Genomic DNA, 24,599 nt, shown 5'->3' on the forward strand with positions numbered 1-24,599 from the left:
AGGCCCTTAGTTTTCTAATGCAAGGAGAGGGTGCGTGTATAAATGCCTGTAACACCGAGAATATACTGAGAGTCAGATATGTTTGTGCATATACTGATACATGTATCAATCTATATATGTCAAACATGCAAAATACCCAGTAGAACAGAGACAGTTTGCTTGCTCACTAGACAATGAGCAATGCAGAGTTAAAACTATTTTCTTCTTCCTCCTGTACAAATATAAGTTCCTTTTTAAAAAAAATTCTAAATAGAATACCTTGTATCTGTTTGGAGCCTAGAAGATTCTAGCAGAATAAAATTCTTAAAGTGATGTAGCTACCTGTTTAGAAAAATCACATCTCTAGGCTTTATTTTTCTCCAGTCCCTAAATACATTACAGCAAATCTTCAGGCGTGCCTGCTGCTAAAGCAGCTAGTTCTCTGAAGTTGAGACTTGAGATGGTATGAAGGTGTGGTGTTAAGGACTAGACAGATCCTGTGCTTGTTAAATCCTATCCAAACAAACACGTGTGTTAGTGTAAAACTCTTCTCTAAAAAGAAATGAAAACATTTCCCTAACCAAGCAATCTAACTTCAAAATGAAAATCCAGAATATATTCACACATGCACTTTCATTACATCCCAAAAGAAAAGCTTCAGTTTTGTAGGCAATTATAAACAGAGGGTTTTCAGGAGAATGCTTACATGTTACAGTGGTAAGGACTGATTTGTGTATGTGTTTGTGTCTCTCTGCCACACTTGCCCTCAGGATTATGGGAGTACACTTCAGTTTTTGTGCAAGTGAGATGACTTTTTGATTGCTGTTAATGCACTTTAATGTAATGTCTACATTTATACTTAAGATCTTTTTTATGCTTTTCTAGTAAATTTGCAAATGTAGTGAATAAATACTTATCAAAAACTGTGGGTGTGAGAAAATAAGCTTAGAAAACATAACTTGAGCACCCAGGTTTAGAAATTCGCTTCATTTGCACATCCTCAAATAGCTATACAGAGATAGAGTGCTTACAGAGAAGAAAATAAGAGGTGATGCCAAACTGACAGGCAGACAGTATTTCATGTGGGCAAAGGGACTGCTTTTGCCATGACTCATAGTTTGGTCGATTCCAAAATGGAAATGGACTCCTGCTGTAACTGATCCTGAAGACTATTTTAAAGCATCAACTAATTAAAAATATTAGTATTAATTTTGTGGTGCTCCATGTAGAAATTATTGTTCTTTGCATCTGAAGAGTGCTCCAAGTTTTCTTTGCAGGTGAAGTTTTATGAACTGCTACAACTCATAAAACCCTAAATATTTTGAGTACTGACCTGCCAGCAAGCTGTCTTTATCATCAAGCTCTTTAGAATTTGCAAGGTTCTAAGACAGCATAGTTTAAGTATACAATTATGGTGGGGTTTCTTGGGTCCTATGGTCCAGCTAAGACTGGCTCCTCAAGGTATCATCTCAACACTACACCCACAATGAAGCAAAATTACAGTCTCTTCAATGTAACAAGAGCTCATTTTGCTATCTAGAAGCTATCTAGAAAGCTCACACCTATTTGTGCCTAATTCTCTCTGCGGAGAAATTTTGGAGAAATCTCCCTATGCTCAGCTTCAGAAGTTTCTTCACGTATTTACGCAGAAAAGATCCTAGATCTGATTTACATAAACCTCCATGTTTGAATAAATATATGACTACCTTTTTAATGCTAGTTTAGTTAAACTGTTAGAGGACTTCAGGTGTAACTGAATGCTTTGCTGCCCTGCTGGCCGGATCAAGCCATGTGCTGCTGCAGGAATGAATGTTACCAGGTGGACTGGAATGACAGAATTTATTAGCATGCAGTTGGGACGTTCTTGTGACCGTAAACCAAAGAGTTTGGCTCTTTTTGTTATTAACCTGTCTCATCCAGTGAATATTAGAAGCTACTTTGCTGTAGGATTAAATTAATGGTGGATTACAGCTCCTCACAACTGGATTAAACCTAGATTTCTGACCAGATGGATCAGCACTATTAAAAAAGCAGCACTGTCTTCACTTCGTATTTTGTATACATGAAGTGCTGCTTTTGTAAAGCAAAATTTAAAGAACAAAACAAAGACCTCTTTATTTCCCTTTTTTACAAAGAGAAAATAAATACTCTTGAAATGAACATGTAAATTCTAGGCAATCATCTACTTACAAATCTGTATATTCATTCTAATGATTATCGTCAGGAAACTCAATTTCTGAAAATGTTGCCTTTGACAGATTTCATGAAGAAGCTGCCACTCAGAGGTCTGGAATGTGTGGAAAAAAGACAACAAATAGTTGTGCTTATGGTACGTTTTCCGCACTGGAGAACAAAGGATGAGATGTCTCAGAGTTCTACATGCCTTCCTCCAAGGGAGATTTTGGGTACCTGCATGAGGTTAACATGGAATATATAGACTCCTTAAACGTTTTTACTTAATAACTCTCTTAAAGTGTAGGATTGATTTTTAATTGTTTTCAAGGAACCTGGACCAAAAAGAATTAAGGGACTCCGTAACCAGGTGGCATTTTCCACATCACAGCACATAGCCAGTTCTAAATGAAAACTGTGCGGATAAATGAAACATCCTTGCAGCTTTTAAAGGCCTACTAATCAGAAACAGAGCACTCTTCAAGGTGCATTTGCCATCAGATTATGGATAGACTTTTGAGAATTACACAGCAAATGCCAGGACTTCTATTATACCAGGTATTGTGGGATAGAGCTCAATATTTTTCTTGCTTCTATCCCATCTCCTTTAACTGATCAGGTCTCAACAACAAGTCTTTTCCCATACTTCCTATTACTATAATGTATTACTTGATAAGATAAAGTGTTTGTAAAAAAGACTTCTGGAAAAGAAGCAACATCCAAACAAAAACATTTCCCTTTCAAGAGACAAAAAGACATGCTTTCGGTGAGCAAAGCAGTGAGTGCCTTCTCTTTCTTCCTGTATACCTAACTGCTGCATTCAGACCGTGACTACTGAAATCCTTCAGTGAAAGTTTTAGTACCACAACAATGTCTTCAAATTTGTAGGTACAGAAACCCCTTTAAAAAAAAAAAAAAGTTACACCAAGTAAAGAGTAAGGATTCATTTTAAGTAAGTTACACCAAGGAATAGAAGTTATTATGAATGTATTTACACAATTGTTAAAGTACACAAATACAGTGGTAGTACAAATGAAGTGCTCTGAGATACTGGTTTCCAATACACAGGTTTATATAGACAGTCTAACTATTTTCTGCATGATGGAATTTAACTATTATGAAGGACAAAAACTGCCCACAAGTGAGTACAATTCTAGAAGTCTGCAGTCAACTTTTTAGTACAGCAATCTAATGTTCCAGATACAGAGAGAATAAAGAGGCTGTCATTGTAAGTCCCTCTAACAGTACATTATTAACCACAGATATTTACAAAGAAAGCACAGTGAAGTGTGAAACTGTTCAAATGGTAGTGCACATGCCTAAAATACTGAGGTTCAGAGTAACTGAGGAAATAATTATCTTCTGCAAACTTATCCATGGCTCAAACTCTTAAGCTTTTCCACTGTGCTCTCCACAAACGCAGGTTTCCCCAGTCAGACCCAGAGTACACACAAGCAAGTAGCTAATGTTCTGAAAACATCCAAAGAACAGTGACTATTACTTAATGCGTGGACTGTTGAGAGGGGCAGAAAAGAATCTGTAAACACCAAAACAATAAAAATTACTCTTTATAAAACCTTGAAAACCAACAGGCCTTTAAAAAAAAATTGTTTTCGAGCAGGGAAGAATTTCTCAAAATACCTAACTGCACAAGCAAAATTTCTGTATACGCTTTCATTCTCAACATGAAACTTCCCATTACTTCAGTCATACTAGGATAAACAGTACTTCTGATACTGTTCCAAGTACTGTGCACACAAAATACTTACTTTGAAGACCCATCACAGTAACAAATACGAAGAATCTCCCATGTTCCACAACAGGTGCAAACAACACCTGCAACAGTTCGTTTGACAACCTATGCACGCTGAGTCATTGATTCCTAGCTAATGATTCTGGGCATACTCAGGTTGAATACAGTTAAGAATTAAATATCATATGCACTTGAACTGTAAAAATTTTCAGGATTTCATTGCAAGAATAAGTTGTGGGGTTTTTGTTTGTTTGTTTTGAAAAGAATTCCTTTCTTTGAGTCTTGGCATGAAACAGAAGGCCTGAATCAAATTATTAATTTATTTTTGTACATGTAGATGCCGAATGAAATGTGCAAATTTACTGAAGACTCAGTAGCAACATGTATTTTCCACTTGCAATACTCTCCAAGCTAACCAGCCTCAGAGTGCAGGAAACAAAATTTTACCAATAAAACCCATGTGTGAAACTACACATTTACCCAAACTACGCAGAGAGATAGGACAAGCTTTCAAATTGAAAATCCCCCAAATGCCAATCTTTCACTTTGTCTTTCGCAGTCTTTACAAAAAACAAATCCATTATCACCATCTCGAATACACTCACACTCTTGCTATACTTAGATCCTCTCTGCAGGGTATTTAGTTCTCCTCTTTTATGAAAAAGAAGAAGTATTAAAAATACCATTGTGTTACGCAGAAACTTAAATGTAAAGCGTGAATGAAGACAGCAAACAGCAAAGTAAAATTCTAACAGTTTTTAAAATTTCATGAGAAAACCATCTCAGTCAGAATGGAACCACAGAAATGAGAAAACTGTTTAAATCAAGTCAGATGGTTTTGATTCATTTACATGTTCCCTGCCAGACTAATTTTTTCAAACAAGAAATTTCAAGTCATTGTCTTTAGTCTAGGTTTATATTCTACATTTTTAGATCAGACAAAAGCAAGAGTTCTTTACAGAGAATTAAGCCAATAATTTTAGCAAAATGATACAAAAAACTTTCTTAAACCAAGTAAAAGATATATAGTTACAGTAGAATAATAAAAAGTGGGTAAAGTCTGCCGCCTGTGGAGGGAAAACTGAAATGGCCATCCAGTAACAGGCGGTCAACTCTGTAAACCATCTTTCTTTTCCAGCCCTGTTACCACAGGGTTCTCTTAAGGTCATTTGGTTTCTGGCAAAAGCGTCCTGTAATGGCAGCTGCTGAAGTCTGTCCATTTTTCTCCAAGTGCCTTTTAAGACACGCGGAGAACTCCAATTGTAATATTTCCACTCTAGTTTAGGGTATTTTTGCTAGTAAAGCCATCGGTAACACAGGAGATCAGCCATGCATTATCTGTCCTCCATGGCAAAATAATTTTCATCGGTGCACAGCAGACTGGAGAACACTGGTAGTTACCCGAGCAGGAATCTACCAAAGCCAAAAAACAAGACAACATCAGCACATATTCCTTTCAGTTAACATGTAAGTGGGTCTCAAGTTCCTTTAAAATAACTAGTTGCCAAAAGAATGTGAATTCAAAATCCAATGATCTATATAGTGTTTTGCACCCACCTGTAGCTACATGAAGTTCCCTCTATTTTTCTCCTTTATTAGAAGATAACATGGAAAATTTATCTTTCCTCCGAGAGGGGATGTTTTGAAGAAAAAGTAAATAGAGCATAAACATGCACAAAAGAAGGAACAAACCAGGTAAAAGTAAAAAAAAAAAAGTGTAGAAGTGTCTTCAACAAATAATTAAGGTGGTGGTGGGGAATCCCAGTAAAAGAGGAGAAAAAAAAATAATTTCAATGGCTTTTCATTTTTCATGGGACATTGTATTAAAATACACTTTATTAAATTTTCACTGCTATTTCAGTAAGTGTTACATTATTTCAATGACACTTGTACTGTGAAAGTGAAAACCAACCACATTTCATTGTAATTTAAGAAGTGAGAAATATGTAAGTAGCAGAATCAGTATTCAGTATTAATTCCAGTTGTGAAAACCTACAAATAGTAAAGGCATACAGTAAAGGCCAACCAGTACAGACACAAGCCTGAGCAGATCAGAATCTGCACATCTCCCGCACACAAGCTTTCCAATGTGAAGCTTTAGGTTTACTTTTAATTTTTTTTTTTAATTTTTTAAAAAATCAAGGTCTGATAATTGGACTTTAAAGTGTTAAGCTGCCATTTACAGTTGGATCTTCTTAATGTTACAAACCATTTACAATGCAGCTTACGATGCACAGTCAGCCAAGCACACAAAGCAGGAAGAGGAACAGCAGGATTCTTCACCAAGTAGAGATACCAGATTAGTGCAAGCTTAGGCTTTACAGAGAAAGTGAGGCAGCAGATGGAGTTATACAACAGAATTTATTAAGGAACAGAAAAATGTCACAACCTTTTTTTTTTAATAAGAAGCAAAGCAAAGAAGCTCCTGAAATACTTAAGAAAGCATCCTTCAGCCATCGAGGTTGAGATTCCAACTAAAACTTGTCATTTCCCTGATGAAACCTATTATTGCCATAAGCGGAACAGACTAAAAAGCCAAAAGCTGCACACAGAAAGGCAGAAACTTGTACTGCACTAAACAGCAGAAAGGATTTCTAAACACCCAAATCCAAGTCTGTTTACTTCCGAGATGCTCATGTTCAAACTATTCTCATTAGTATGTGAATGTATTTTAAATACAGATCTGAATAGATCTGGGTATTTTTACAATGACAGCTCATAAGGAATGGAGAAGAATAGAAAAGTGAAAAATGGGCACAGCTGTAATAGAATGTTCCATTCACGACAAGACAGAGCCTCATTTCAGTAATATAGTCAATTGAGTCTTCATACAAGTATTTCGGCTTTATGATTCTGAAGCAGATCTGGTTTTGAATGGATGACAGGCTGCTGCATGAACATCCCTGTAAAGACATGTAATTCCCACACAGCTAAAATTTATAGACTTGGTAATTTTATTTTATTGTTGATGCTTGAACAATTTTGTCACTATTTTTTGCTAATTCTGCTTAAGAGTCCAAGTGGAGCAGCAGTAGTAATTCAACTTTCGGAAAGCCATTTACTTTTAAGTTAAGAGAAAAAAAACAATGCTCTATCAAGCATATGACCAGAAGGCACAGGTGCAACTATGGGATAATGTAAGGAGAAGAAGCAAAGTTGGATGTTTCCAAAGATTTTTTTCCCCACCCCATCCAAAGTTTTGGTGTCTAATGAGAAGCACTCACCCAGTGCTGCCTTCCAACGAAAGGAGACGAGTAGCTACTTGCCATGGTGTTCGAAAGGAATGCTATTCTGAGGTAGGGGAAAAGACAGCAATTTGTAACAGTTCCACTGCCCCAATATATAAAGATGTCTAACAAACATCCAACCTAAACTTGCAGTAGTACATGTATCTTTTGAGGAGCTCTGATTTCAGATTACTAAGACATTTCTATCATATTAAGAGATATGTAAAAGGAAAAAAAATCACTATTCCTCAAAGAAAGCTGACAGGGTCAGAAGAACAACACAGAGTATGATGCCTATTAAGATGTAGAAAAGATGGAGAAAGATTTGGTCATGAGGAGATGGAAAATGCAGAGGCACTGGAAGTATGTTACTTCTTCCCCAGGGAAGCAGCACAACACTTAAGTTGTTTAATGCTAGCCTTGGCTATAGTCTACAAAGTTCTTCTATCAAAGAGATTTAAATCAACTATTTCTTTGAGAAGCATCCCAATCTTTTCTTCCAACTAGAAAGAATACCTCTATTACCAGTAGGAATTACACACAGCTCTCTGACTGTTAGGTGCTGAACATGCTACATTTATGGGGGAAAAAAAAAAAAAAAAAAATTAAACTTACTGTATACCATAAGCAGTCAGATCAAACCTTCTGTGAAAGAAAATGAAGGCTACTCACCCATAACTAGACTCTTGAGATGATCACTGCTTTTGGGATGCAGTTTGTGCAATGTGGACCAACAGAACTGATTCAAATAGTGTTTACCAAAATACCCATGAATTCCTTTACTACCTCCTTTATTATATTTCTTAATATGTAAAGACTGATTACATAAAGGAGATTTAGGGGACAAATCACTAACAGAACTGATTACATTTTTTAACATGTAAAGACTGACTATGAAAAGGAGATGAAAAATTCACTCATAGAACTGAAGAGCAGAAGGATCTTTTAACAACTGGTATGACACTCTGTCCAGCACAAATGGCAACTCCTTGCTGTACAGAGACCAGGCCTCCTTTAGACCTGAATAAACCACCTACCTAGAAATTAATCCAATTTTGACGCAAAGGCAAAGCGGACAGATGATTTACTTCTTTTGGAAGTTGTTTCAGTGGCTAACTTCCTTCATCTAGACCTCCATTTTGTTTCTCTTTACACGTGAGTGGTTTTAATTTTAAGCAGTAGGTTCTTCATGTAAGTTTTCTGCATAAATATCGGTTCCTGTTAAAATCACTGTCTCTAAAATACTACACGAGGTAAAGGTGAACTTTTACCTTTCAGACAAACTGAAAGGCACCAATTTCAAACTCTTGCACCACACAATCTGTTTTGCCAAGCTTGATTTTTGTGGCTCTTCCCTGTGCTACTTAGTTTTTTAACAGTTTAAGATACTGAGAACTGAAATAAGCATAATATTCCAGCACCTGTCTCATTAATGACATGAAATAACCTCTCAATTTCTGTTCATTACTGTATCGTATATAGATTCAAGGATGAAACTAAGCCCTTCCATTATGGCAATGTACTAACCTCTCCAACATTGCACTTAAAGCCTCCTCAGTCGTTGCTTACCACAGATGTAGTTCCTACATGTAAGACAATAGGCTCCAGACCTTCATCCTAATCTGGTTGAGGAGCACTGCAGTAATACACATTTTATATGCATAGGCTTTACCTGACTGCTCAGCTCTCACTAATGTTTCTTACTGTCACACATCTTATAACTTGCAGGTTTTTACCTGCTGCATTTATTTCCATATAATCAAGAACAGTACTGAACAGGTATGTGCCATAGAATTTACCTAACTTCATTAGAAACACTTAAGTTCCATGAACCATTTTGTGAATGTGCTAGTTGCTACTCTAACAGACACTCATTACTCAGTGCTGCAAAGTGCTAGTCTTTCTAACGACAATGACCTAGGTACTATGTAGGCAATACCTTGGAAGTGAGGAATACATGAGGCCTATTTTGCTGTCCTTACAAATGACTATTACCATTTTCCACTGAGTGTTAAATTTCTCTGAGAAGTCCAATTTTCCGTCAGAGAATTTTGGTTCTTATTATCTACATTCTCAGCCTTAGTTTTCCTTTTCAGTCTGAACTGACCAGAACTCATTTTGGAAAAAAAAGAAAGGTAAAAATGTGGAGTCATGTTTCAGAACTCTGCTTGGATGTAAGTAGCTTTCATTATTTCTTTGAGTAACCTATGCACATTTCCACTGCTCAGTTTAACAAGCAGTAGCTCTACCTCTAGATGATGAGAGGTGGAGCTAACAGATGCAGCGATGCCTTACCAAACCAAGGCACCCAAATATAATAAAAAAATTAATTTATCAAGTTATAAATAATAACTCTAACAAATTTAGTTCTTAAGACATCTGTAGATCTGCAAAGCAAACGTTAAAAGCTGCAGTAACACCTGCAGTATGCAAACATTTCTAGCTGCAGTATGGTCCAAGCATCTCCTGAAAAAGGAACAGTGGTAGCATATTTGCTTAAGACTTACAAAGGAAAGCAACACATTTGGCATTGGTTGCTGTTTGTTCTTCGCAGTTCTCCTGATAAGAAGTGGTATGGATAATTTTCTATGTTCTTACACCTAGTCAGTTAAAATTCTCCTTAATAACTTTGCCATGCAAGTTGGATACTTCAGGTTCTCCTGACTAAAAACAAAGTACAAAAGTAAAGGGAAACCCATGGTTTAAATCGGTAACTTGGTTAACATCTAAGGATAAATTTTGGTTATGCAAGAACTACTTCAATGCTATGAAGACAGTAAGAGCATAAACTGTGAAAACCTTCAACTTGAGCCATCCTGCCTGCTATGCAGTGAGAACTGGGAAAAGGAAAAGTGAATTTCCTCTAACAAGCTCAAGTGGAAGTGTTATAAGATAAAGTCTAAGTAAGCCTCCCTTGCCTTCCAAATCTGAAAGGCCCATGGGAAGCTGTTTAAATTATACTACAGTTGCATGCTATTTTTCAGTCACCATGAATGGAGACCAGCAGTGGTTCACTGCCTTAATAAGGGCCAACTGAAGACAACAGTCAGCGGACAATTAATTCTAACAAACTCAGGGAAGATCCCAACTAGGCCACTGTCGGGATTGTAAAGAAGTCAACCCATACTTGGATCCCATACTTGGAGCAGAGTGTTAAAAAAGGCAAGTATGGAAATGTGCCATTAAGCCAGATTGTACTGTTTGTTCACATCATACAGACTACTACTCCAAAACCCCCACAGTCCTACACAATCTGAAAGTATTCCCACTTTACAAGTTAGGAAAAGATAAAATGTAAAAAAATCAGAGATACAGTCTCTCCTAATATAATCATGTAACTCCTATCTGACTGCAGACTCCTACTAACAGAGACAAAGCATTTGAGATTTGCTCAGAATGCCAGAGACAAACCTTGGGCATACAGGCTTTACCAGGAAACAATCTTTACGTTTGAGTAAACATTCAGGGGGAAGGTGGTGTCACAGCCTCACAGAACAGCCGAGGTCAGAAGGGATCCCTGGAGATCATCTAGGCCAATCCCACTACCCTAAATGTAGACAACTAGAGCAGGTCGCTCAGGACAATGTCCAATCTGGTTCTGAGTAATTCAGAAGAGGTAGACTGCACAAGCTCTTAGGGCCACCTGCTGCAGTCCTTCCCCATGCTCATGGTAAAAAAAAAAATTTCTTGTGTATAATGGAATTTCTTATATTTCAGTTTGTGCCCATTGTGTGTTGTCCATTCACTGGATATCGCTGAGAAAAGTCTGGCTGCACAGAAGAGCCTGGCTTCTTTACATCTTTCTATCAGGTATTCATTATGCATATTTACAAGATTCATACCTACGTGCAGTTCTACCCTCTTTGTTCTCATGCTGTCCATAAACTTCAGCCATAATATATTTCACTGTGAGAATTTCTGGTGGCAAGAGCTGTAGTTCGGTAAACAACGCAGCTAGCAAAAATTGCCACTGAAGCCAACAAAGAAAACCTTATCTGCCTCCTAGTCTCACCCAGTCACTTCCACTCCTGAACTGTTAATCCCTTGTGCAAGCACAGCTGAAAACCAACCTAAAAAACAGCACTCCACTTTTGTTACAGCAGAGTTGTTTCTCCAATCCAGTTCAACCTCAGTCTTCATTTAAAGATAACCACCTGGCCTCCATCTAAAAGAGAACTGCTAGACCAGTAAGATTTTATATATAAGAACACATGCTATCCAAAAGAATTAATTCTGCCAATTAAATTATGGATTAAATGTTATCAATATGCTCTGTCAAAGAGGAATAACCTGAGTCCATGGCAAAAACTATGCAGTTAGAATTCTAGCACAGTGTTGAGGCACGATCTAAAAAAACTGTAGGTGATTGCACCATTCCTCATAACAAACTGCTTTCCCAGTAACGCTGCAGTATGCCTACAGTAAAGGCGATTCCTCCTTCCATAGGCAAGACTGAAGGTAAGCTGTGCAAAGCCAGGCCACAGACTACTTAAGACAAGTCTGTGTGAATACCCTGAAAGAGAAATGTTTCAGCTATAGGATAAAGAGGTAAAAATACATTTAAACATTGTTTGTCAGTCTTAAAAAGAATTCCTAAAATCTCTTTGCCAAGTGACTGTGGCCAATAAGGTTCATTTCATAGCTGACTATGGCTATAAATCACTCTGTCATTCATCCTCTTACCATCCACGTCAAATGAGCCTTCTGTGACCTATCCATCATACCCATATATGGCTTCTTATCTGCTCTAAACTACAGTACTACACTACATTTTTTCAGTTCTGCACTGTTCTGTTCTTCACCAATGATTTCTTGCGTATTCTGCACAAATTCTGCTTGTTGATTTGGAAACATGACTCACAACTGTCTGTCTCTATCTTACTCTGCTTCTTCATTGATAACAGACATACGACTGAGCAAAGGAGCTAACACCGTAACTGTCGGGAAAAATGTTGTATCTCTAGGATTTTGCATCATCTCATACACCAGTGACTTCGTATCACTGAGTATTTTATGTTTATTGCTTCCAAGGTCAAAAAAAAAAAAAAATTAATTTTTTTTTCTTGATAGTAGTCTACAGCCACCTCACAAACATCCAGTTAAAATGTCAAGTATATATATGACTTAACATCATCTGCAAAATCACTATGAAATCACATCAATTAGCTGGTATGTTCTTTTGGCAAATTATCAAGTCACTCTCATTTTTCCATTAACAGAAATCTTTTTTACCTGTGAAGTTGACATGCGAGATGTATCTTGTCGGCCTGTTAAGTCAGACGATGAGATATTGACTGGGGCACCACGATGCAATCTCATACTCACTTTCCTTTCTCGTTCCATACCAGAGACTGGCCGAGGAGAGGTGTTGGCTGTGAGAAAAAATGCATTAGATTCTCACAACGAGAAATGGGTTTACAGCGTGGTCACAGGAAAAATTTACACTTTCACTGTTTGCATATAGAACTTCCAAAGTCAAGGATGAGACATCGAGGCCTTTCTTTTACAGTCATGGAAATCCAAGTAGCAACTGGCAGGTAATCAATGCATACAACTACCTTCAACCCACTGAAAAACAAGAAAAAACAAACAAAAACCCCAAACCTTGACAGACGATGAATACCACTCAGGTATTCCAAATCCAATTTCGAATTTCCAACGGCGAGGAATGAACTGCAGAATTAGTCTGCAAGGTGCATCTATCCAGGTATTTGCTTACTTACCAGCATGTGAAGTTGGGGTAAGAGGAGTAGGAGGAGCTACATCTTGTGTTCCTCTCAGCCTGCTAGAAGCAGTGGAGGGTAAACCACGCACAGCTGGATTTCGTGTGTGTCTCAACCTTTCCTCTCGTTCTCGCCTTTCACGTTCAGCATCTTCAGCTGCTCTGCTTGCGCCCTAGGGGTCAAGACTAGTGAACAACTTTGGGGATTATTGAGCTTACAGCTACGTATTTGGATAAAAATACCAAAAACAAAATACTGGACAACCCATGAACTGAAGTTTCCAAGGGCATTGATTACTTTTATACCATTTCTTAAAAACTGCAATAAATTTTATTCATACAACTACTGGGAGAGTCCTCAAAATGTACACACATACTGTTATGGCAGCCCAACACCTCAACAGTTGCAAATGACTTGTGCTGAAGATGAAGGTAAGAGAACATAACTCCACAACCAAGCCTGGTGACTGCCCCAACAAAGTATCTCAGAAGCCTTACACATTTAGAATCCTGTAACTTCAACTTAGCTGCCATTCAACTCCCATCTGATGCCTCCTGTATCTTCTGTATTTCCTAGTTTCCTGATCTTTTTTTTTTCCAGACAACACAAGTCTGGAAAAGGCAAGACAAGCTTACAGTATCAGTTAGGATACTCAAAACTGACAACATAGTAAAAAAAGCACTACTTAAAAGAGAAGAAAAGTTTTTAGAAAGCTATGTCAGTTACTCACAAATTTCAGCATGTTCCAGTCAAACACATAGTCATAGGAGAAGCCTTGCCGGTGGAAGAGGTTTCTGAATAATTGCCTTAGATAGGAATAGTCTGGTTTGTCATCAAAACGCAAGGAACGGCAGAAATTCAAGTATGTGGCAAATTCAGCTGTAATAAAAGAATGCAATTTTTTTCCTTCAGCTTCACAACTGCTTTTGTAATACTTAATCACAGAAAAAACTCCAACCACCCCAAACAGGGAATCTCCTAGACATAAGAAAAAGAACAATGACCTAATGCTAGAAATCTACTGAAGGCAAAACTATAGTCCATCTATCAAGTCAACCTTGAAAATGAAATTGTCTATCACAGAGTAGGCAAAGATCTAATCTGTCAACAGTAGAGAGGCTCCAAAATCAGAGTTCCTTAACCAACAGCTGGGGGCTGGGAGGTAGAGATAGATTTAAAACTAGCTGAACAAAGAAAAGAGGGGGTTTTTTGCCTTTCTTTGCTTTGAATATATTTAAAACAAATTTCTTGTGGGATACAGAATAGCATCACTTTGTTGTCAAATCACATACAGATTCATGCCTCCTACCTCACAAAACACACGAAAACTGAACACAACCGCCCCATGTAAGCCGTGCTACAGTTTTAGATTTGTAACAGTCTAAAAGCCTGTTCCTATATTGCACACGGAGTGTGAGTTACACAGCAAAAAATGAATGCTGTTGTGAATTCAATGCATCAAAGATAACAGCAGCATCAAAATACTGGCTTTTGAGTTCATGTCTTTCCAGCTGAAATAATATGTTACGAAAGAAGTTTGAAGAAAGAACAAAGAAAAGCTGATTAGTCTTCCCTGACTGCTAACCCCAGAGGGAAAAAAAAAAATAGCTAGTGAATGTAAAGGAACACGTCAGAAGAGACATTTGAAACAGTTCAAAGACAACAACTTCCTACAACCCTAAGGAAAACTACGGTTCTCCTTATTGCACGTAGTTGCCAAAGCCAAGAGTGTAGAAAGAACAGAGACAGGACTCTTCAGGAAAGATCAACAATATTCTCTGATGGCAGCTATTTTTACAAGTTTTTAAAACAGGTTTAAATATCATTTTGCAAGGCCCAAAAATGCCTAGTTTTTACTGGGGTGTAAATACCAAACCAGGAACCAGAACAGCTTTGAGGCATGATGCTAGGATGTAGGATGGTTTCTTATGCCCCTCACAGATGATGACCATCAAATGGCCAAACCAGATGACCTGGAATGACAAGTACCAAATGGAACAACCACAATGGGCAAGAGGTGCATCTGACTATATAATCCAATTTGTCCAAGAAACAGTACCCACATGTACGAAGAGACAGGTAGTTTCTCACAAGCTGTTTCTTTGTTGGCTGTTTGTCTATCCAGCCAGCACAGATACATGCACACACAATACAGCGCAAACCACATGTACCAAGTTACCCTTTGCCTTGGGGGCACTGCAGTGATTGTTTGCTAACAGTTAAGACAAGGGATAACTAGAAACAGCCTATGAAAACAAAGATCTGAGTCTTGAAAGCACAGTATCTTTAACACAGATGTGCCAAATCACGGTGGGGGTGCAGGTAAGGAAAGAGGGAGAAAAAAAAAAAATAAAAAGGAGGAGAGAGACAGAGAGAGAAGTAGAAAAGAATAGTAGAGCTCAGTGTAAAGAAAAAAGAAATTCCACTAAAACACGAACATGTAAGCCTAATGCCACAAAAGAATAACTTACAAGGATATCCTTTACACAAAACCTCAATGGGTGTAGACATTTTCTTTTCACTGATACGTTCGTATTTCTGCCTCTTTGTTGCTGCTTTCAGTCCCTGCCAGGGGAGGGAGCCCAGGTTAAAATACATCAGTACATAGCCCAAGGACTCCAAGTCATCTCTGCGAGATTGCTCTACAACAGCATGAAAAAAGTGGACTCATTAGGTTTCATTGTCTACTGGAAAAACAAAAGACTGTGCAACAAGATTATCATAAAAACCTTTGGAAAAACAAGAAAGCTGAGAGTTACTATGCCTGTGATAAACTTATCCAGTACAAGAAAGAGCCTACCATCCTCGCAGTTATTAAAAAAATGTGCTAACGCCAGAAAATTACAAACTGACCAAATCCAATCCAACCAAGAGACAGGAGGACAAGCATGCTTCGCTGTTAGTGTCAGAAATATGGACTGTCTTCTATGTCTCCATAAAGCAACATGTACTTTCACTAAAATTATGTACTTTGATACTTTTAAAGTTTCTATTTACTGCTTTCCTCAGCTCACCAATTCCAAGATGAGTGTTGATGGATGCATAACGGGCAGTTCCTGTTAAGTTTTTATTTTCACGATATGGAATATGTTGGTGAGTTCGAGCATCTCGATACTTCTTTGCTAATCCAAAGTCTATTATGTAGACAAGATTGCCTTTCTTCCCCAGGCCCATTAAGAAGTTATCTGGCTTCACGTCCCGGTGAATGAAGTTCTTGGAGTGAATATATTCAATTCGACTAATCTAAGTACAGAGGAAAAAGCCATGGTTGAGAGATACGGCATACCCCTGTTGAATCATAAAAACACTAGCAACACTGTCTTAGTGATAAAAGAGGTTAAGAAACTTTTGATGGTAAAATGTCAGGGCATCAAAGAGAACATAACTTAGAAGACAGTAGATAAACCTTCTCTCCAACGCTTTCCCTGTATCCATTCTACATTTGTTTCCAAAAATGTTCTTGGGGAAACCTGTTTCTGAGCAGTGCAACAGCTGGCTTGCAAACAGCACAGGTCCAGTTTTTTGGTTTTTATTTTTTTTTTTAAAAAAATCTAATTAAGACTCTGTAATCACTTCTAATGGGACATATTTACAGAAACAAAAGTAGTGTTTAGTGTTTTCTCCAATGATACATACCACTCACCATCAAATTACAGAAATAAAACAGAGTCGTTTATGATCTCTCCAGAAATTTTATTATCCCAACATAACTCACTATCAATATCAACACAGCAGTTTCCTACCATTTGGTCAGCGAGTAACAGGACTGTCTTGAGACTAAATTTCCTTGAGCAAAAATTGAAAAGATCTTCAAGACTTGGTCCCAATAGCTCCATCACCATTACATTGTAGTCCCCTTCAGCTCCACACCACTTAATTGTGGGAATACCCACTAGAAAAAAGGAAACAGCTTATTCAGCATAACAGTTTGATTTATGCAGTTCGTACACATACATCTTCAAAGCTCTTAAGGATGATTTCTAAGAGGGACACTACTGTGCATGCTTGTATTTATAGTGAATCTTAATATTTTATGCTACTTTCAGCCATTCTGAAATGAAAAGTTAGATAATTTCAGAGCAGAACCAATATAAAATTATAGCAACAATAATAAAAAAATAGCCTTTTCCCTCTTTCCCAGAAACTTCGCAGTCTTTGTGCTTATTTTGTAACTTGGAACTATTTGGCATTTTTGCTGGATTTGAATCTTGGGCATTTCCCAAGTCTTAGTACTCATGTAGTCTCCAGATGTCAATAAGGAGCTAACTGGAAATCTGAAAATAAAGACACTGACAAACCACTAAATATTACTACTGAAGAAGGCCTTAGAAATTAACTTTTTATTTTCAAAGCCTACAAGATCACTGTAAAATACCTCTCTCCTCCATTTCAATTTGCAATGAATTTTCACCCTTGCCTCACTCCTGTCTTTCCTCCAGTTCCATTATATTTGCTGTTTGATGAATACCTACCACAGTAGCATTGTTTATGAGACGTGTTATACATTCAGCTTGAGTGCACTAAAATTAGCCTTGCTTTATGGAGAATTCACACAGAACTGTAGAACTGCTTAAACATTTTGAATTAAACCTGTACATAGGTAGCCTTATTCAGAATTTCAAATGCCTTTACTTGGAGTTAATTTTTTGCATCTCGGAAGTGAAACGGTGTAACTGTCCTATTTTAAACTCTTACCTTTACTTGGTACGTGTTATTTTTTTTCCTCAATTTCATTCACAGAGAAACTCTTATTTGCATAAAAACTTAACTTTCTGCCACCTGCCTCCGCAGCAACCATCTTCAGAAAGAACCACCATCATGGCCTTAAAAAGCCATAAAGGAAGAACTTTACTCTGTGAAGGCTATTCAGGTTACACACAGGTGGCAACTGAATGAGGCAGGAATTAAAAAGTAACTAAATGCAAATACACATTACCATTCATTTCTAGATGTACAGATGTATTCTGCATCTGAGATACAGTGTGGAACATATTCTTCATATGAAGCATTGTCTTATTTAAGAAGAGACTATGGGGAGTGTTGACTGGCAGCCACCTGAACACAAGCCAGGAGTGTGCCCAGGTGGTCAAAAAAGCCAGTGGCATCCTGGCTTGTATTAGGAATAGCGTACGGAGCAGGACTAGAGAAGTGATCATCCAACTGTACTTGGCAATGGTGAGGCTGCATCTTGAGTACTGGGTTCAGTTTTGGGGACCACAGCACAAAAAGGACGCTGAGGTTCTAGAAAGGGTGCAAAGAAGGGCAACAAATACGGTGAAGGGTCTTGTGGATAAGGCTTATGAAGAGTGGCTGGGGGAACTGGGGTTGTTTAGCCTGAAGAAGAGGAGGCTGAGGGTGGCCCTTATTGTTCTCTACAGCAACCTGAAAGGAGGTTGTAGGTAGGTGGACGTGGGTGTCTTCTTACATGCTGCAACTGGCAGGACAAAAGGAAATGGTGGTAAGTTACGCCAGGGGAGGTTTAGGTTAGACATTACAAAAAACTTCTACACCAAAAAGGTTATCAAGGACTGGAACAAGCTTCCCAGGGAAGTGGTTGAATCACTATCCCTGGATGTATTTAAAAGCCATGTAGACAGAGTGCTCAGGGCTATGGTGTAGAAGTGGCCTGGTAGAGTTAGATAATGGTTGGACTCGATCTTGAAGGTCCTTTCCAACCATAGCAACTCTGTGATTCTGTGAAAAGCAAAACCTAACTACAGCAAGTTGATGACCCAGAACTGCATGGGAGTCTCACATCTACAGAATTCCAAAATATACAAGTTATCCTACCAGGCAGTGGCTATGAAGTTGCTTCACCTCTGTTCCCTACTACTAATACCATTTTGTCTTAGAACTCCCACAGCAAGGAAATATTTTAACTCAGAAGAAAGAATACTAACATATATAACAAGAACTCACCTGATAGAAAGTTAAATTGTGCTACTGGAGTAAGCGAGTTGGGTTAAACACTTAAGAACAGGGGTTACCATCTTTCACTGACTCAAATCAGCACACTGCCAGATGGGACCAAACGTTGTTCCACATTGCTTGAGGTTTTCACATTTTAATATTCTGGGACTACGAGCAACATCAGAAGATCTTAGCGTTATCATGAAATTTGGTAGCCATGGACTCGGAACTGCTACTCTGCATCGCTCCCAGAAGAGCTGAGGTACTGCTCTTCACCTACTCTGCCACCTTTCTCATCTTCTCCTTATATGTCAAAAGAGACCTTAACCATAAAACACTTTCACAGGTGGCAGATACATCAAAGACATAAAACCAGTTAAATCTCTGAAGAAGGAAAATAATTTGCTTGCCTCCACCCTGCATCATTTTGTAGATTTTACTCTCGATGTGGAGCTGAGGATGTTTGGTTTTCACACATTCCAACTTAATTGCAACCTCCTCTCCGGCAGCAATATCAGTTCCTAAAACCAGAATAATTGAAAAATTGTCAAAATATTTTAAAGGTCTATTTCCTTTATCAAGACTGAAAGAAAACAAATACTGACAAACTACTTCTCAATGGCAGACATCCAGAGATTAAGTACTTTCAGCCATGATTACCTAAAAATTCTGAAGTTTTACAGATTCTCTCCAACAGACTTGCAGTTTAAGAGACAACTATTAGACACTGTTGCACAGAAAGCCAAAACTGCTACTATCCCATCAAAAACAAAACAAAAAACCCAAACAAACAAGTGCATCTTCTTGAGGGGTGTCTTTCTGCTTCCAGTAGTGGAACTGTTCAGAATGAATGTTCATATGTACGGCATGTATCTCTGGCAACCTAAGAAATGCTAGGAAATTCAGACCACCTCCTCTATAAATAGAGACTACAATTGCCCTAAATCTCAACATAATCCAGATGTATTCTGACACTTCTTGATTTTATCCAGTTGGGAGGCAGATTATCTAGAATCAAGAATTTGTCCTTGAAAACCTTTAAAAAAATGTCATTACATTCTTGTTTCAGGAATCAAGTAATTGAAAAACTGGCTTACCTGTTCACTTTCAAAGTTTAAAAATAAGTAGTGAGACATTATTAAATAGAAACACTGAGTCAAGAAAATACACACTCTCACAGCCAAGCAACTTAGGAACTACAGGGACACAGGAATTGGCAAAAGGAGACGTGTGACACTTTTTAGACATATTGCCAAGTCTCTCTACTTTCAGAATTTGGCCTTCCCTTTTCTGCATTAGCTCATGGTTTAGGATCATGTGAAATACATCACCGTCTATTTGTTCTGATCCCCACTCTTAAAAGCTTAACCTGAGCTCCCTTAGTTTTTTGTTTGTAAAGAAACAGTAAACAGTAATTTTGTACTCACTTTCTCCATGATGTTCACGACTTACTTCTACCCTACCTCACTTTCCCTTAACTCTTTCCAGAGTTCAAAAACTCTTGTCATTCTTTGTATAGAAGTAATTGTAATTACCTCTAATTATTGCACATTTTACTTATCTGTATCTTTTTCAATTTTATAATGCCCTTTTTGAGCCATGCAAAGCAATTCAGAGATGCACTTTTTTGTTGTTGTTTATTTATTTTTTCCTTATGCTTTCCTTTGACCGCTACAGAATACAGAACTAAGGTATTCACCTATTACAACTGCAAAACCTTGTTCCTGAGATTAAGAAGATACTTTAGTGCTTTATAGCCTTTTGTCCATAAAATCAGGCTAACCAAGGTTAACAAAGACAGGCTAACACCCCTCACCTCAAAATGGGCACAGCTCTTTTTGCATGGAACTAACGGCATATGGAATCTCCAAGTTCATACAAGACTTTTTCTTTTGTTAATAAAATGCCTTCTTGTGTGCACACACACACACGAGTATTAACATGGTGTTGCTAGGACAGTCAGTTGTTCTGAGTGAACACCAGAGTTGACATTTATTAGGCATTTCACAATGCACCTTAAGAAAACAAACCATCTGAAGCTTGGTCCAGGTACAATGAACACAGCATGAACAACTGGAAGACGCAAAGAAAAATAAGGCTGTATGTGTATCTGTCTAACAGATCTCCTTTACAACTGGCATAGTATGTGCCAGGATCCTCAACTGTTACTTTGCTCACAGCGCAGTAGCAACAGCATGAAACTCTTCAATCTGTAATCTAGGTTTTTTGCACTTTATGAATACATTATTTTGGTGGATTTTAAATTACTTATGTGGCACATAAGTGCAGAAATGTGAAAGGACAGATCAACAATACAAGGAGAAAGGCATTCTCTTCTGATCTGATGCTGATATCCCCATCTCAAATAAATAAAAATCTTGACTGTGAACCACAGAACTCAAGACCTTCTTGCTACATTCGCTACCTGTTCTCCCTAACCCCACAGCAGTCAAGATCAGACAAAGTGTGGACCAAAGATATTACTTGATGTGTGATCAGCAACAGATGCAATTGTTTTGGAGGATTGTTTTCCTTGTTTTGTTTTAAAAAAAAATTTGGATTCAAAACAAACACTGCTTTCTGAGTATACTGAAAGACACGTCTTTACAGACAGCTGCAGAGTTCTCTGTTTGATTAGGGCAAAAATTGCATGTGACGATTCAGACCTCTATCAAGTTCTGCTGAACACAATATAAAATTGCAACTTGATGGACCACTGTCTCAATCTATTAGGTAATTTCTTAGGATACCTGCTCTTCCCAAAAAAGTCTTTATCACTTAAGATTTCCAAGGTCCTTAGCCTGAACTCCGCTTCTGTATAAACCTGCTTGTTCAGCAAAGAAATTTCATATTAAAATCATGAAATTAGAATATTAGAGTCCAGCAAAACTGATGAGAGGGACAAAAATAAAAATCATTCTTCTGAGCAATGTAGTGTTTATCTCCCAGTAGAAACTTATATCCCCACTTAAACCCTGGGGCAAAATTTCTAAAACAACTCTGCAACCTCCAAAAGCTTAACTCCCTTTGAGGGAAACATAATAATACCTGAGAAGTAGCAAGAAACAGTACTATAAGAAGAATCAATAATTAAAAAGAAGTAACAAGCAGTATAATGAGAAGTCACAATTTTAAAGTAAGAAATAAAGTCTAGAGTTGTGGAAGTATTTTCTTTTTAACTGCAAAATTTACTTGGAAATTATTCTAATGAGTTTACAGCCCAGAGCTCATTTTTTCAAAATATATTTATACACATAATGCAAAAATAATGGAAACAGAGACTCCAATGACTCATATCTATCTGACCTCCTGGACTGAGCACCAAAATAAATGTTTACTATGACACTGTCCTTCCTCTGGTCCTTTGCCCATCTTTTATACAATTTAGAATATACAGGAGTCCATTTCTTTCATATCTTCCTCTGGAGGATAACTTTAAAAGATGCATATATATTACATTTCTAAATTTTATTTTCTTCAAGTTGTCCACACTCCATTATTTTCAGCAGTACCTTACATTTCAAAATCCTGTCTCACAGACCTCGCCGCTCTAAGCAAGCAAAGCTGCTGCCATTCCAAATTCCAGAAGACATATTTTGAGGTATAGAGAAGCATAGGAAAGAATATGAAAGAACGATGATAATAACAGAGTTGTTGGTTCCATATTCCAAAGAACAAACAGACAGAGGGACAGAGGGACCCTACCCTCTACTCTGGAATGTCTTCAACATCTTTGCAGCTGCAACTAAAAAAATAGAGGGGGACTGGAAATAGGCAAGAATAACTGAATCTTCCTTTTCAAAGCATAAAACCGAGCAGGAAATCTACACTGAGGTAATCTACAAATTCACTAAGGTCTCTCAGAAGGCATATGTACTTAAAATAATTAATGACTTCTGCAAGAACTTAAGTTATTTCAAGGCCTATATGCCCTACTGTACAGTCTGAACAACCACCTAGAAACTTTTTAAAAAAAAACCCCACACATGTCATTATCACAAAAACTGTAGATTCTGAACACCTCTGTTTTGCCAGGTAATGGCAAGCAAACCAAATGGGCCTCTACAAAAAGCTTCAGTTTCTGAGGGACAGTAATATCCCCTGGAAAAAGAAATCTATGCCATTAGCTGGATCTTCTAAGCACATAATTCTCTGCTAGTTACTGGCTCAAGCATGACATTTGCAGAAAGCCCTAAAACTAAACCCATGCTGTTACTTACAGATAAAAAGAGGTCAAAACCTGAGGATGAGGAATTCTTGTGCAAAATGCAATACAGCAGTAGTACAAATATGCAGAGAACTATTACTTTCTGTGCAACTTTACCGGTGTGGGCTTTATGCATAAAGATGAAAATGCTGAATAAAAAAATGTTTATGTGACTTGCATTTTAAATTTCTATAATACAAACTGCTTTACCCGAGCAGTAGTCAAATGCAAAAGTAGGGGTTTCTCAAACCATATCAGATTTCTCGGGTTTTAACTGCTGTCTTAATCTCTATCCAAAAATCCCAATAGTACCTAATGAGGATTTTTGCACAAGTGTTACCACCATCTTTGTCACAATAGTCTTCAATCTTTTATGCAAGCACTGCAGAGAGAAGGAATCATGTTCTCTCCCTCTACACAACCACATGCCTTCAGCTAGAAACACGGATTTTTCATCAGGCATATGATCTACATTACTGATAACCGGTATTTCATTATCTGTAAACAAGCAGCTTTAGCTAACGAATTATTTTGGAATGCCAGCTGTGCACTGTAACATGAAGCACTGCTGTCTAGGAAGAAAAAGCACCCCTCATACTGCGTACACTGCCAAACATACTACAAACGTTAGCTAGCGACGTTGATTTTATCCTCCAGACTATGCAGTTAACATCCCTCAGCCCCTGTAAGTTCCCCTCCCCTTTTGTTTCACTTTTCTAAAATTCCACAATTTTCAAATTCTGAGTACTCGTTTCTGTGTGACAAGATATAACGTTTATATTTCTCTGAATCCAACCTCGTTCTTATGGTTTGAGTTTGCAGAATATACAGCTATTTTAAAAAATACTTGCTTTCAAAACTTGCGGCACACCACTGCCGCCTGTCACAATCATGAGCAGTTAACCATTATGACAGAGCCACACAAATGGGCAGGCAAAGACAATGCCAATCCTCCCCATTTCACAAAAACAGAAATCACTGTAGCAGAGTACGGTATGCACAATAAGGCTTTAGGCCAATATTCAAGCAACAGCATAGCCAAACTGTGATGATCCTTTGAAGGATTTGGGGGTTTAACTGAAACTTAGTCATTGGTAGTTGTGTAATTTCTTTTTTAGGCCTCGCAGGAGAAACAAACATCCCTGTGACGGCAATTTTTCCTAGTCCCCTGCAGTGATAGTTAACCCTGATGCACGTTTATGTCCCAAAATGCTGTGGTTTCGGTTTTTTTTTTTTCTAAACATTGTGGGTTTGGGTTATTTTTTTCTCAAATAAAGATATTTATACCCTTATCTCCATTTTACAGATGAAAAGATTAACGGTGCCCAAGGTCACAAGATAACAACGGGAAGAGGCAGCTAAATAAACCAGAATTCCCGATTTCTGTGCTGTCCAAATTAGGACATGATGTCAATGAAATATTAAATGGCTACTGCTGTGTCCCTAGCAAGGTACTTCAGATCAAAGGGCACTTCTTGAACAGCACCACAGCCCGAGTTCCAGCCGGGGTGAAATGAGGTCCCCGGAGCTGCCCCCGGCCCAATCTCGCCGGTGGCTAGCAGCAGGCGCGGCAGCGATCACCCTGGCTCAGTCCCCGACCTTCTCCAGGGAGCCGCAGACCTACCACG

General features: G+C 38.0%; 1 protein-coding gene across 2 annotated transcripts; it reads right to left on the reverse strand.

The window, feature by feature from the left end:
* Nucleotides 1-4,437: 4,437 nt before the first annotated feature.
* CSNK1D (casein kinase 1, delta) lies at nt 4,438-19,283 on the reverse strand. 2 transcript variants are annotated; one of them, XM_008941933.1, is made up of 9 exons: nt 19,175-19,283; nt 16,598-16,746; nt 15,869-16,097; nt 15,326-15,496; nt 13,585-13,733; nt 12,855-13,026; nt 12,364-12,503; nt 7,129-7,195; nt 4,438-5,317 (listed from the first exon to the last, which is right to left on the reverse strand). In XM_008941933.1, the coding sequence occupies exons 1-8, from the start codon at nt 19,188-19,190 to the stop codon at nt 7,163-7,165; spliced, it is 1,059 nt and encodes a 352-aa protein (XP_008940181.1). In that variant the 5' UTR covers nt 19,191-19,283; the 3' UTR covers nt 4,438-5,317; nt 7,129-7,162. The 2 variants fall into 2 exon arrangements, with proteins under 2 accessions (XP_008940181.1, XP_008940180.1); XM_008941932.1 differs by lacking the exon at nt 7,129-7,195 and having other exon boundaries at nt 4,939-5,317.
* Nucleotides 19,284-24,599: the final 5,316 nt, after the last annotated feature.

This window comes from Merops nubicus, unplaced genomic scaffold (genome assembly GCF_000691845.1).
Source record: "Merops nubicus isolate BGI_N331 unplaced genomic scaffold, ASM69184v1 Scaffold34426, whole genome shotgun sequence".
In the NCBI taxonomy this organism is placed as follows: Eukaryota; Metazoa; Chordata; class Aves; order Coraciiformes; family Meropidae; genus Merops; species Merops nubicus.